The sequence below is a fragment of the Chrysemys picta genome, chromosome 7, assembly GCF_011386835.1.
Source record: "Chrysemys picta bellii isolate R12L10 chromosome 7, ASM1138683v2, whole genome shotgun sequence".
Lineage (NCBI taxonomy): Eukaryota > Metazoa > Chordata > Testudines > Emydidae > Chrysemys > Chrysemys picta.
The window spans coordinates 114,504,168-114,517,384 of record NC_088797.1 but is presented as its reverse complement, the minus strand read 5'-3'; the positions used below and the strand labels follow the sequence as shown (position 1 = coordinate 114,517,384).

The 13,217-nt window shown below is 40.5% G+C and overlaps 1 protein-coding gene across 1 annotated transcript in view; it reads right to left on the bottom strand.

The window, feature by feature from the left end:
• The window catches only part of SHTN1 (shootin 1), a 99,404-nt gene that overhangs the window by 49,123 nt on the left and 37,064 nt on the right, over positions 1 to 13,217 (bottom strand). The window contains exons 7-8 of the mRNA XM_005310351.5: positions 13,021 to 13,102; positions 7,966 to 8,060 (exon numbers count right to left, since the gene is read on the bottom strand). Coding sequence (XP_005310408.2) covers positions 7,966 to 8,060; positions 13,021 to 13,102 — 177 coding nt within the window. The remainder of the gene's footprint in view (positions 1 to 7,965; positions 8,061 to 13,020; positions 13,103 to 13,217) is intronic.

The following is a 13,217-nucleotide window of genomic DNA, read 5'->3' as shown; positions in this document are numbered from 1 at the left end:
AATCTAGATTAGATAGACAGACAGACGGACCCACCCACCCTCTAGGTAAAGGGCCTCTATTGTCAAAATAAAAAGCCAGGACAATATTTCTTGGCTCACAAAATAGTCATACAAAAGACAGAAGTGCACTATGATAAAGCGTATGTGCTGGCATTACTATTGCCAGGTCATTACTCAACAGTGACACATGCATATTACTCAGAGTGGTGGCTTATTTCCAGTAACAGAGTTCTGAATAAATTTATCATGAAGCTCTGTGGTTAACGTTAACTTTGAGCAAAAGAATGGCTTTGACAGCATCTACACTCACTCCAAATACTGTTCATCACAATGAACACTCGCTCCACTGGCCTGTATGTTCCTGATATACTCAAAGCAAGTTCTACTCCATTTAGCAAAATTTTTATCACATATTCTACAGTTATAAAGAAAAAACCCACCTGACTGACAAAATAAGACATCAGAGCGCTTCAAGACATCCCAAAAGATATTTCTGGCATAGGCGCTGACTCCGTAGGTGCTCTGGGGCCACCGAAAAAAATAGGGGGCCCTCAACACCCACAGGGTCAGATTAATCTTTTGTGGGCCCCAGCACCCGAACTGGGGCCCTGCCCCGTGCTGTGCCCCGAGGCCCCACCGGTCGCTTCACCCCGCCTGCCGCTTCACCCCACCCCCACTCGGCCTCTTCCCCCCAAGGCCCTGCCCGCACTCTGCCCCTAGACCCCGCTCCTGCTCGGCTCTTCCCCTAAAGCCCCACCCCCACTCGGCCTCTTCCCGAAATGCCAGAGCTAACATAATGCAATCATTACAAAATCATATCCAACCAATGGGTTAAAAATCATATTTTGTTAAACACATTTCTTCTACGACCCCAATCCTGCAGTCAGCTGAATGGATTCTTGTGTCCACATGAAGCCCCACTTAGCTTCACATGATTGCAAGGATCTGCTTACATGGATGTGACTGCAGGGTCCTGGTCTGTGCATTTAGCACCACCTCAGATTATTAAAGGGATACCAGCTAGAAATTGATGTCAAAATTATTAAAAGTAGTTTCAAATACTCCTGTCCCTGAGTCCCTCTAAAAATGCTGATTTTATAATCATGTTTTCCAATATTTTAACATGTTTTTCTCTCCCCTGCTGCTCATGAAAGACCAAAACTAACAATTGGGGAAACTGAATATACAGGGGAAACAGTAAAATGAACTTCATACTAATTGCTGCTATCTTGGCTTGCACACCAGGGATTAAACAAGGGACCTCTAGTGCTGAAAAGCTTAAGTATAGCACTTGAGCTAAAGAGTCAGGCTCGCCACATGAGAGCTGTGACAGACCCACATCCTCTATGGCAGTGTTTCTGAAACTGGTGTCGCTGCTTGTGTAGGGAAAGCCCTTGGCAGGCCGGGCCGGTTTGTTTACCTGCCGCGTCTGCAGGTCCGGCCAATCGCGGCTCCCACTGGCCGCGGTTCATCACTGAAGGCCAATGGGAGCTGCTGGAAGCGGCAGCCAGTACGTCCCTCAGCCCGCGCCGCTTCCAGCAGCTCCCATTGGCCCAGATCAGCGAACCGCGGCCAGTGGGAGCCGCCATCAGCCAGACCTGTGGACGCAGCAGGTAAACAAACCGGCCCAGCCCGCCAGGGGCTTTTCCTACACAAGCGGCGACTCCAGTTTGAGAAACACTGCTCTATGGGTTGGTCACAAAGGAGGAGATGCAACACACACTGACCAGTGGGTTATGCTGTCAAATGCATAACGTAAATCAAACTGAAAAAAACAAAATAATCTGAGGTGTTATTTGTAACAACAGATTAAAAATTAATAAAGGAGTGATTTTAAGATGATAGTCCCCCTTTTAAGAGCGAAAAGAATTTATACATATACATTACTTTTTGCCACTTGTTTTCTTTGCTTAGTCTTTCTTCATTGTCAGAATTCAGTAAAGTAAAAAAAGTAATTACTTACACTTTTATGCCAGTTTCTACAGTCAATTTCACTTTTATTTTCCGGTGCACTGGCACAACACTGCAATGTTTGGGTAACAACTTTGCAGGGCAAAATTTGAATCTATACTAAAACATAGCTTACATATAATTTTTTCATATATGAAAATATTTCAAGTTCCGTAGGTACTTTTGTTTTGCCTTTTTTCATTCAGTTTAAAATTCTGGGTCCATAATACCAGACAGTGTCCCTGTACATTTTGACAAATATCCTAGCTCTGTAGATACAAATGGCTTATCTCTGACAGAGACAACAATCTCTGCATCATCCAGTATTCAGAAGTAAATAACTATGCTGCACTTCAGAAGGGAAAGCTAAAGCAGTGGTAAGAAGTGCAAAAGACTTAGCAAAATGTAGGGTATGAAAGGTGATCCTTAGTAATCCTATATGTTGGTTTTCAGGATACAAAAATTATATGGACATAATCACAGGCAAACATGGGGGGAAATGGTAATAAAACAGCAGCAATTGTATAGTCCCAGGAGACTTAAAGGAGGAGAAAAATTGCTGCCATTTACCTGTAGTAAGTTAAACTATCCTAAGAACAAAGTATATAGAGCAAGACATTTAGAAGTAAATATTTTTATTATAGAGAGAGAGACAATAATTCACTCAGTTTCCACATCTGTAACTGCTTTTGTTTTGAATACACTGAAGTGGAGTTTCAGGTATGGTTTTTGATCTATAAAATATTATTAGGCCCTGATTCAAAACTCTTAAAAAAAATAATAAAATAACCCAATGGAAAGATTCCCATTGACTTCAACTGGCCATAAATGGCCAGAGAGACTCCTACCTGAGACTGCCCATCTCACCTTGCCATACTTCCACAGTTGTGACCAGTGGAAGCATTCAAGCTCCATGTCCCTTGATTTTAAAAGAAGAGAGTCTGCTAGCAAGATGTTGTTCAAGTGCCTCAGGACTTTGGAAAATTCTCCCCTTCTTGGTCCAAATAGACCCTAAGGGCATGCTTCAAAGACCATCTCTTTCCCTAGGCTTTTGTGGTGGGAAGGGTGTGTGCTGAGGGCCATATAAGAAAGAATGATTTTTGTTCTGTTCAGTGGATGATTTTTATTTCTCTTTTGACTGGTCATTCCTGTCATTTGCAGGAGGCTGCTAGATTTACTCTAGTTGGTATTGGTTCATGTACAAGCACTCTCTTCTATATCACATACATCTAAATCTGCTTTGGTTACAAACGCATTAATCTAATAATTAAGGGTTTAGCAACTGAACTGTACCTGACTGAAACATAACTCTGCGCAGAGGTTCAAGACTATGGGCTTGTCCACACAGAGACATAGGTCCGGACTGTCAATGGGATTTGGGCTCCTAGCTACCTAAATCCTTTTGAAAATGAGATTTAGACTTTCAAGCCAGGTAGGCCTTGCAACAGTGAGCGCAGTAATGCCTAAATACTAGGGCTGTCGATTAAATGCAATTAACTCACACGATTAACTCAAAAAATTAATCGTGATTAATTGCCATTTTAATCGCATTGTTAAACAATAGAATACCAATTGAAACAGTATTTTTCAACTCACCTCATACAAGTACTGTAGTGCAATCTCTTTATTGTGAAAGTGCAACTTACAAATGTAGATTTTTTTTTATTACATAACTGCACTCAAAACCAAAACAATGCAAAACTTTAGAGCATACAAGTCCACTCAGTCCTACTTCTCGTTCAGACAAAGAAGTTTGTTTACATTTACAGGAGATAATGCTGCCCGCTTCTTGTTCACAATGTCACCTGAAAGTAAGAACAGGTGTTTGCATGGGACTTTTGTAGCTGGCATTGCAAGGTATTTACATGCCAGATATGCTAAACATTCGTATGCCCCTTCATTTGTCGACCATCATTCCAGAGGACATGCTTTCATGCTGATCACGCTTGTTAAAAAAATAATCCGTTAATTAAATTTGTGACTGAACTCCTGGGGGGGAAATTGTATGTCTCTGGCTCTATTTTACCTGCATTCTGCCATATATTTCATGTTATAGTAGTCTTGGATGATGACTCAGCACATGTTCATTTTAAGAACACTTTCGCTGCAGATTTGACAAAATGCAAAGAGGGTACCAATGTGAGATTTCTAAGGATAAATACAGCACTCGATCCAAGGTTTAAGAATCTGAAGTGCCTTCCAAAATCCGAGAGGGATGAGGTGTGGAGCATGCTTTCAGAAGTCTTAAAAGATCAACACTCTGATGCAGAAACTACAAAACCCAAACTATCAAAAAAGAAAATCAACCTTCTGCTGGTGGCATCTGATTCAGATGATGAAAATGAACATGCGTCAGTCCGCACTGCTTTGGATTGTTATAGAGCGGAACCAGTCATCTGCATGGACGCATGCCCTCTGGAACAGAGGCTGAAGCATGAAGGGACATATGAATCTTCAGCGCATCTGGCATGTAAATATCTTGTGATGCTGGCTACAACAGTGCACTGAGAACACCAGTTCTCACTTTCAGGTGACATAGCGAACAAGAAGCAGGCAACACTCCTGCAAATATAAACAAACTTGTTTGTCCGAGTGATTGGCTGAACAAGAAATAGGACTGAGTGGACTTTTAGGCTCTAAAGTTTTACATTGTTTTATTTTTGAATGCAGTTATTTTTGCACATAATTCTACATTTGTAAGTTCAACTTTCATGATAAAGAGGTTGCACTACCATACTTGTACTAGGTGAACTGAAAAATACAATTTCTTTTGTTTTTTACAGTGCAAATATTTGTAATCAAAAATAAAGTGAGCACTGTACACTTTGTATTCTGTGTTATAATTGAAATCAATATTTGAAAATGTAGAAAACATCCCAAAATACTTAAATAAGTGGTATTCTATTATTAACAGTGTGATTAATCACAATTAATTTTTTTAATCGCTTGACAACCCTACTAAATACCTTTAAAAATTTGGGCCTCAGTGCACGGCAAGCCAGGGTGCTTTCCATTTCAAAAGAGCAGTAAAGCTAAAGTACACCCTGGAACGTTTACTGCACAGTAGCAGGGTCCACATGGCCAGTTAGCACATGGCAAGGTAGAGCGTTATAGATTCACACCCCAACTTGCTGCGCACAAAGTCTCCATGTAGACAAGTCCTTACTGTTACTATTTCTTTACTAGTTTAAGTAGTTGAAACATTGTTCCACAGTTTCTGGGATTATTGGGAGCAGAATTTTATTTATATATATTTTTAAAATAGAGTAACAGCGTAAGACATCTTTCCTGGAGAATGATGTGTTGCAGATCTAGCTCAGCATGTTATTGTTCTTGTTGACATATTCATTAGGATTGTGCTTGGCAACAGGTTGTAATTCTCTGGAAAAAAAAAAATGTATAGCCAATGACACTTGATAACCTGCCAGCTGTCTAATGAAGGCTTTTCTTTTTAGAGTGGTTCACGGTCATCCTGTTCTCACTTTTCTATTTTCAGTGTGGATATGATGCATAGGAATGCAAAAGGGGCAGTGTGCTTGTTGAGATGATTGTGATGTGTATCAGAAGATGGCAGATGCCTGTATTTGACGATTTTATTTATAAATATATGGGGGGGAGAAAAAAACCAAAACCAAAACCAGACCAACCACCTCCAGACAAATAAACACTGGAATCTTCTCTGGCAAATGCTGGCCTCCTTCGACTTATTCTTACTCTATTTCTGTTGCCTCCAGTAGTCTTTTTTTGATACAGTTTTCAAAGGAACCATAGGTCATTCATTTCAATCTAGATGGTCCAATCCTGCAAAGCCTTAAATACATGAGTGCTGCTGATTCAGAGAAGCAGTCCCATTGAAGTCAATGGGACAGATCCTAAACTGAAGTCAATTGTTACAGTTTTGAAATCATTGGGAGTTAAATGCCTAGATGCTTTGGAAAATCCCACTAGACACCCATCTGTGTCTTAAAATACCTAACTACCCTTTAATGTCTGGTCCTATACACTCTTGTCTTTGAAACTCTTATCTTTCTCCTTGAATATCTGTACTAATGAATAGCTGGGCCAATTGTTCAAATACAAAGCTGAACAGGAACTAGAAGCAGTGATTTGCTGTGCGTGCAGCAGCAATGCACACTAGTTTTGGAGCTGGAAAGCCTTATAAGCGTCATGCTGTCAGCAGAGACCTTCTCTTGGCTTCTGAGCTGTTGGGATGGGAGACTGAACCTGGTACCTCTCGTTCTAAAAGCATGTGCCTACACCGACTGAGCTTGCCAAGGCCGTAGCAGGCTCATCAACCTCTGTATATGGCCCAATGACCAGCAGCAGAACGACAAAGCATAGCACTGTGTGGTTTTGGGCTATACTCACAGTGTTTTCTTCCCCTAAAGAGTTCCCAGTTCTTTAAAGTTCATTCATAGCCTACCTAGGGCTCTCAGATCAACAAAGCCTGGGGGGTTTGGAGGTGTTTTTTTTGAAGAAACAACTTTTTCTATGACTCTCTTCATCTATGAAGCATTATGAATATTCAGACCAAGACAAAGGTGCAGCTGGCAAACACTGCATCCAATAAACACATCCATTCGCTTCCGTAATCTCCCAGTCAAAAAATGCCCTTACCACACAATATGATCACTAGCCTAGTGGGTGTAGTTAGATGCGCAGGAGTTATCAAGCAGAGATTTCTTGAAAGACTTGGTTAAAAGAAAATAAAAAGCCAGCCAGTTGCCCAAAAGAAATTTAGTGCCCAGGAAAGCACATTCTATTTGCCTGCCTGCACCCAGGGGTTCAAAATTGAATGGACATTTCAAATCAGACCTAACATACTTCTACCGTTCACAACACTGCTGTTTTGCCAGCTCTTATTTTACTATGAGTCTTGCAATATTTGGTGTTCTCCTTAAAACCCTGGGTTCCAGAGTCACATGATTATTTGAGAATCTCAGCTTCTATTAAAAAAAACAGTTTTCTAGCCTACATAGTTATGGAGAAAATGCTTGATAACATAACCCATGTGTACCCTAAAGCTCAAAAACCAGGACGCAAAGAAGAACATTATTTTTTTAAACTGCATGAGTTTTAAGCCAATCTCACGACTTTTCAGTGCTTGGGATTGGCAAGATTGCGCTAGAGTTTATCAGAATTCTCATGGTGAACAATACTGCCACCTAGAACAGTAGTTTTCAACCTTTTTTCATTTGCAGACCCCTAAAAAATTTCAAATGGAGGTGTGGATCCTTTTGGAAATATTAGAGTCTGCAGACCCCGAGGGGCCGTCCAACCACAGGTTGAAACCCACTGACCAAGAGGGTATTGGGACAGTTATCACAGACATTTCATAATGTTCTCTCAAAGCTCATTTTCTTCTTTGTATTTTCACAATCTATTTATGCCTCTCCCCTGCAGAGATGATTGTTTGAAATCTTCACCAACACTGGGTCTTCACTGAAAACATATTCCAAACTGCAGACATATTTGCATATATCTGAATATTGTGCTGTGTCATATTTCTTTGGCTGGGTTCATATATTTTGCGAGTAAAAAGTATTCCACTCCAAACCAGAGTGAAAAAAGAAAGTCATCCTTGCAACATTAAGCCGATATTCTGGGAATATAAATTCTCATGTTATGACTGTCTGAGCCATCTCAAATTTAATAGCAAAATTAAAAAATGAAATAGAGGGAAATGTTACATTTTACCAATTTAATTTATTAATATAAATGTATTATAGTTTGCACTTCTAAGGCACTTACCAAGTAATGATCCTAAAGTGTCTAGAATTATTCCTTAAACATACCTGTGAAGTAGGTATTGTTAGACCAATTTTACAGGCGGGGAAACTGATGGACAAAGGTTAAGTGACTTGCTCAAGGCCATAGAAATGGTCTGTAAGAGGTCTGGGTTCCAGTCTGCTTTAGCCATAAAACCATCAAAACCTGTTCTCACCTCTTTGTATTTTACAAGACCCATATTTTATGGAATTCCTTCATCTGCAGGATTTCTGTTGATCTACCTACCTCTTGTGCAAATGACTCCGCTTTCTTCCGTAAATTCTTTTCCAACTCAAAGTTTTCCTGGAGTTCTTCATATTCTCCCACTGCCAGTACAGACACTATTTAAAAAACAAAAACAAAAACAGACAAAGCTGAATAAAAACGAGCTAGCAAAGAAATTAACAAAGATACAGTTTGTTTTATCAGGCCAAGGGACAACATTGCTCAATATATTTTGATTCCTTACAAAGAATATAAAAATGTGTAGTTCTATATGTCCATATTTCTACATTCATTTCCAACCACCTATACTATTCTGATTTTGTTTTGCCCTCCTTTTCTTCCCTAGACTTCCTCTTTATATGCGTAATCACTGAACTATTAGATACTGCATTATTTCCTTCTGGTCCTAAACTGTTGTGTAGTGTTGCTATGGACTGCTACGTAGTTAAACGCCACCCAGAGATGGCTACCTTTCAATGGTGGGTGAAATGATACATACAATTTACTTATAATTTATGTACGTCTGTGTGTGTACACGGGTGCACATGCTCCCCATGTGTACATACACATCCCAAGTTTGTAATGTTTGGAAAGTACTTTGGGATATTTCTTGTTATATAAACATAAAAAAAGGACATTATTTCTATTATTTTTCTCATGTCCTGTAAGGCTGGCAGTACACGGTGCGAAGTTGACTATATACCATATCAAATTCTCTAAATTAACTTTTCCTCCCATAAAATTTCCAACAATACTTATTAATGTATTAAGACCTACTAAGTATGCTATTCCCCCAACACCTTTATCCATCCATCTAGACTTTTAATAATGGCACCCACCACTGTGGCTAGTTAAAACCAAATCCATGAAAGGTCTCTGGCTTAAATTTCATTCCTATTTTCCATGAGGCTGTTAAGCTCAGAAAAAAAATCAGCCCATGTTTTGATTCTCTCCACTCTCCTACCTCTTCCTCTTTTTCTCTGGTAACGATGTTGCAATATTTCTAGATAAAGATTGTTATTTCAGTGTTGTTGCATACCAGTGAGCAAGGGATAAGATGAGGCTCTGCCCATTCCCCCACCCACGTATTACAGGAAGGAATAAGCAAGTGCACAATAGTACTTACTCTGTCATACCTGGACTCAAGTAACCCTGTAACAAGCACAAGGATGTAAATGGGGGCCTATTCCCCTGTGTCAGCATGCTCCACCATCTAGCCCTATACGCGTAATACTCAATCCATAAAAGATGGTTGCATATTTTGTAAAGCAGCACGCATTTCCAGGAAACTCACATTTGGCTACCAGAGATTAGTGGCTCTGTATCAAGGGGTCTCTTTACATCAGAGACCAATGAGATTGCAACAAGAAGGTAATATCAGTACTATTGAGTGTAACGTATTAAAACAATGGTTATGCAAGTGAGACTGATATTGCTGGCTAAAAAAATAGCCATAGTGAGGCCAGGCATTGTGCAAACTTCCTCATATTGTTCTGCCCATACACCTCAATCCTGACCTGTGAGTAATATCAATAAACCCTTAAAAAAAGTCTCTTAATGACTACTTGCACACATTGCTCTCTCAATGCACTTCAGCTCTAACTGACTAAGGACTGGTTTTCAGAGTAATGACATACTATTTCAAACACCACCCTCGGTAAATCCCCTGCCTCTTTGGAGACAAGCTTAACTATGTCTAAAGCAAAGCACTGTCAGTGGTACTTTGTGACATGGATTATAGGCTGCTAAAATCCAACTGATTCTCAAATTACATTTAAAAAAGAAAATTCTTGAACAAAACAATTAGAAAAAATTTACGATAATTCACCAATCCTGGCCAGAATAATTTATTCCTTCTACAGCTACAGAACTCTGCAACAGAGCTGCATGGTATACAAGAGCTAACAGGAATAGAGCGTATGAGAACTAGCAAATCAGTAATCTCCAGCGCTCTGCTAGCTCACACAAAGGACAGAGGGATCAGTGTATGGTCAAGTAATTTTGTCTGCCTATGTATCCTATCTTCTAGGTGGTAGGGCATTTCTACTATGTACATCACCACTCAAATAACTGAAATATATTGCTATACTAGACACTGGTCTGGTATTAGCCTACTCCGTTGGATCTGCAAACACTTGGAAGGTGGTAAGGTGATAGGGAACAGCCAGCATGGATTTGTGAAGAACAAATCATGTCAAACCAATCTGATAGCTTTCTTTGATAGGATAACGAGCCTTGTGGATAAGGGTGAAGATGTGGATGTGGTATACCTAGACTTTAGTAAGGCATTTGATACGGTCTCGCATGATATTCTTATCGATAAACTAGGCAGATACAATTTAGATGGGGCTACTATAAGGTGGGTGCAAAACTGGCTGGATAACCGTACTCAGAGAGTTGTTATTAATGGTTCCCAATCCTGCTGGAAAGGCATAACGAGTGGGGTACCGCAGGGGTCTGTTTTGGGACCGGCGCTGTTCAATATCTTCATCAACGACTTAGATATTGGCATAGAAAGTACGCTTATTAAGTTTGCGGATGATACCAAACTGGGAGGGATTGCAACTGCTTTGGAGGACAGGGTCATAATTCAAAATGATCTGGACAAATTGGAGAAATGGTCTGAGTTAAACAGGATTTAACAAAGACAAATGCAAAGTTCTCCACTTAGGAAGGAGAAATCAGTTTCACACATACAGAATGGGAAGAGACTGTCTAGGAAGGAGTACGGCAGAAAGGGATCTAGGGGTTATAGTGGACCACAAGCTAAATATGAGTTAACAGTGTGATGCTGTTGCAAAAAAAGCAAACATGATTCTGGGATGTATTAACAGGTGTGTTGTGAGCAAGACACGAGAAGTCATTCTTCCGCTCTACTCTGCTCTGGTTAGGCCTCAGCTGGAGTATTGTGTCCAGTTCTGGGCACCGCATTTTAAAAAAGATGTGGAGAAATTGGAAAGGGTCCAGAGAAGAGCAACAAGAATGATTAAAGGTCTTGAGAACATGACCTATGAAGGAAGGCTGAAAGAATTGGGTTTGTTTAGTTTGGAAAAGAGAAGACTGAGAGGGGACATGATAGCAGTTTTTCAGGTATTTAAAAGGGTGTCATAAGGAGGAGGGAGAAAACTTGTTCACCTTAGCCTCTAAGGATAGAACCAGAAGCAATGGGTTTAAACTGCAGCAAGGGAGGTCTAGGTTGGACATTAGAAAAAAGTTCCTAACTGTCAGGGTGGTTAAACACTGGAATAAATTGCCTAGGGAGGTTGTGGAATCTCCATCTCTGGAGATATTTAAGAGTAGGTTAGATAAATGTCTATCAGGGACGGTCTAGACAGTATTTGGTCCTGCCATGCGGGCAGGGGACTGGACTCGATGACCTCTCGAGGTCCCTTCCAGTCCTAGAATCTATGAATCTATGAATCTAGGCAGATGGATTGCCCTTCTGCTCAAGCACATGAAGATATTTCAACAAAACATTGTAGAAGGTGTTAAGAAGAGCCCCTGCTTTCATCCATCACACCATGCCAGCAGACACTTCCTTGGCACAGTCTATCACGCTGATGATGCTTTTAGGGTTCTTCCACATGGCAAGCAGGAACCTGCAACAGCGAGTCTCAGAGCCCAAGACTACAGACTCAGGGATATGGGGCTCATGCTACGGCATTAAAAAGAGCTGTCTAGACATTCAAGCTTGGACTGGAACGTCTATACAGCTATTTTTAGGACCGTAATTTGAGTCCCACAAGCCCAAGTCTGTAGGCCTGGGCTCTTAGACTCGCTGTTGTGTGTTTCTGCTTGCCATGTAGACGTACCTCTAGAGTCCTCAAAGTGCTGCCTTCACGTTTTCTGATGCTCAAGCAATGGAATTGCAAGTGAAAGTGAGGAAATACATAGAATCACAGAACCACAGGGTTACAAGGGAACACAAGGGTCATCTAGTCTAACACCCCTGCCAAGATGCAGGATTTATTGTGTCTAAACCACCAAGACAAATGGCTATCCAGCCTCTTTTTTGAAAACCTCTAGCGAAGGAGCTTCCATGACTTCCCTAAGCAATTTGTTCCATCGTTCTATTGTTCTTACATGAACTATGAAAGCTTCCAGAAAGCCCACTGATGTTTCTGCAAACTCTTTCCCTGTGCTCAATAACAGCCTGTAGGATTCACAAAACAACAACAAATACAAGCATTTCCTGCTAAATATTCAAGCCAACAGCAGAATCCCGAATTTCACAACACTGTAGAAGGGGACAGACTACGCTGATCCTGTGTACATCTTCCTATGACATCATAAATTGTCTGGAATCCCCACTACTTGAGAGACCACATCTGTCTGTCAGTGTGACACTCGCCAGCTGATGGATTCAAATTAATAGTCCCTTTCGGTGTAAAAGGACAGAGCTGGTCAAAGAACATTCTGTGAGAAGACTGTGGCCTTTGGAACTCACTGTGCTCCTTTGTGTGTAGTAGCCTGAATCAGAAGATTTTGGGGGGGGTGCTGCAGGACCTACCTACCTGTTTTCCCATGGGAGTTGGTGGAGAATGATTGTGGGGGAATGATTTGGAGAAGACTTCAAACAGGAAATGGTGTATGAGTGGGGAAGATCGCTCACTTTGAATATTGATGGGTGTAGCCCTTGTGTGTGCTGTTTTGAATGTAAAACTTTGCAATGCATCAGGAATTGTAGATATTTAAAATTAAGTTCCTAAGTTAAGAGGAAGGTTGGTCCTTGTGGTTAAGACAACAAAATGGGACTCAGGCGATCTGGGTTTAATTTCCACCTCTGCCACAGACTCCCTCTGAAATCCTGGGTAAATTCACTTAAACCTCTCTGTGCCTTGGTTCCCCATTGCTCACACCTTTCACCTGTCTTGACTATTTAAAGAATGAGATTTTTTAGAGAAAGGACTGTCTCCTACGTGTTTACACAGTGCCTAGCACAACATGGCCCGAATGTCACTTCAGTCACTATGAAGATAAAATTACAACACAATTTAAGAAAAAGCTCTGCAGATTATCTGGAGATAAAGTAGCAAGGGAGGAAGATGGTGAAAAAACAATATTGAGAACACGCACCTCGGTTACATTTTTCCAATAGTTTCCTTTGTTCATGAACTTCTGCTGTCAGAACAGTTTTTTCTTCCTTTACTTTATTTACCTAGAAGAGTATAAATAAGACACAAACAGATTAATAATAAATTAGTGAGAATCTAATTAACAACATAATATATTATTGCATCTTATTTTACATGCAGATTTACTTTGAATAGTTG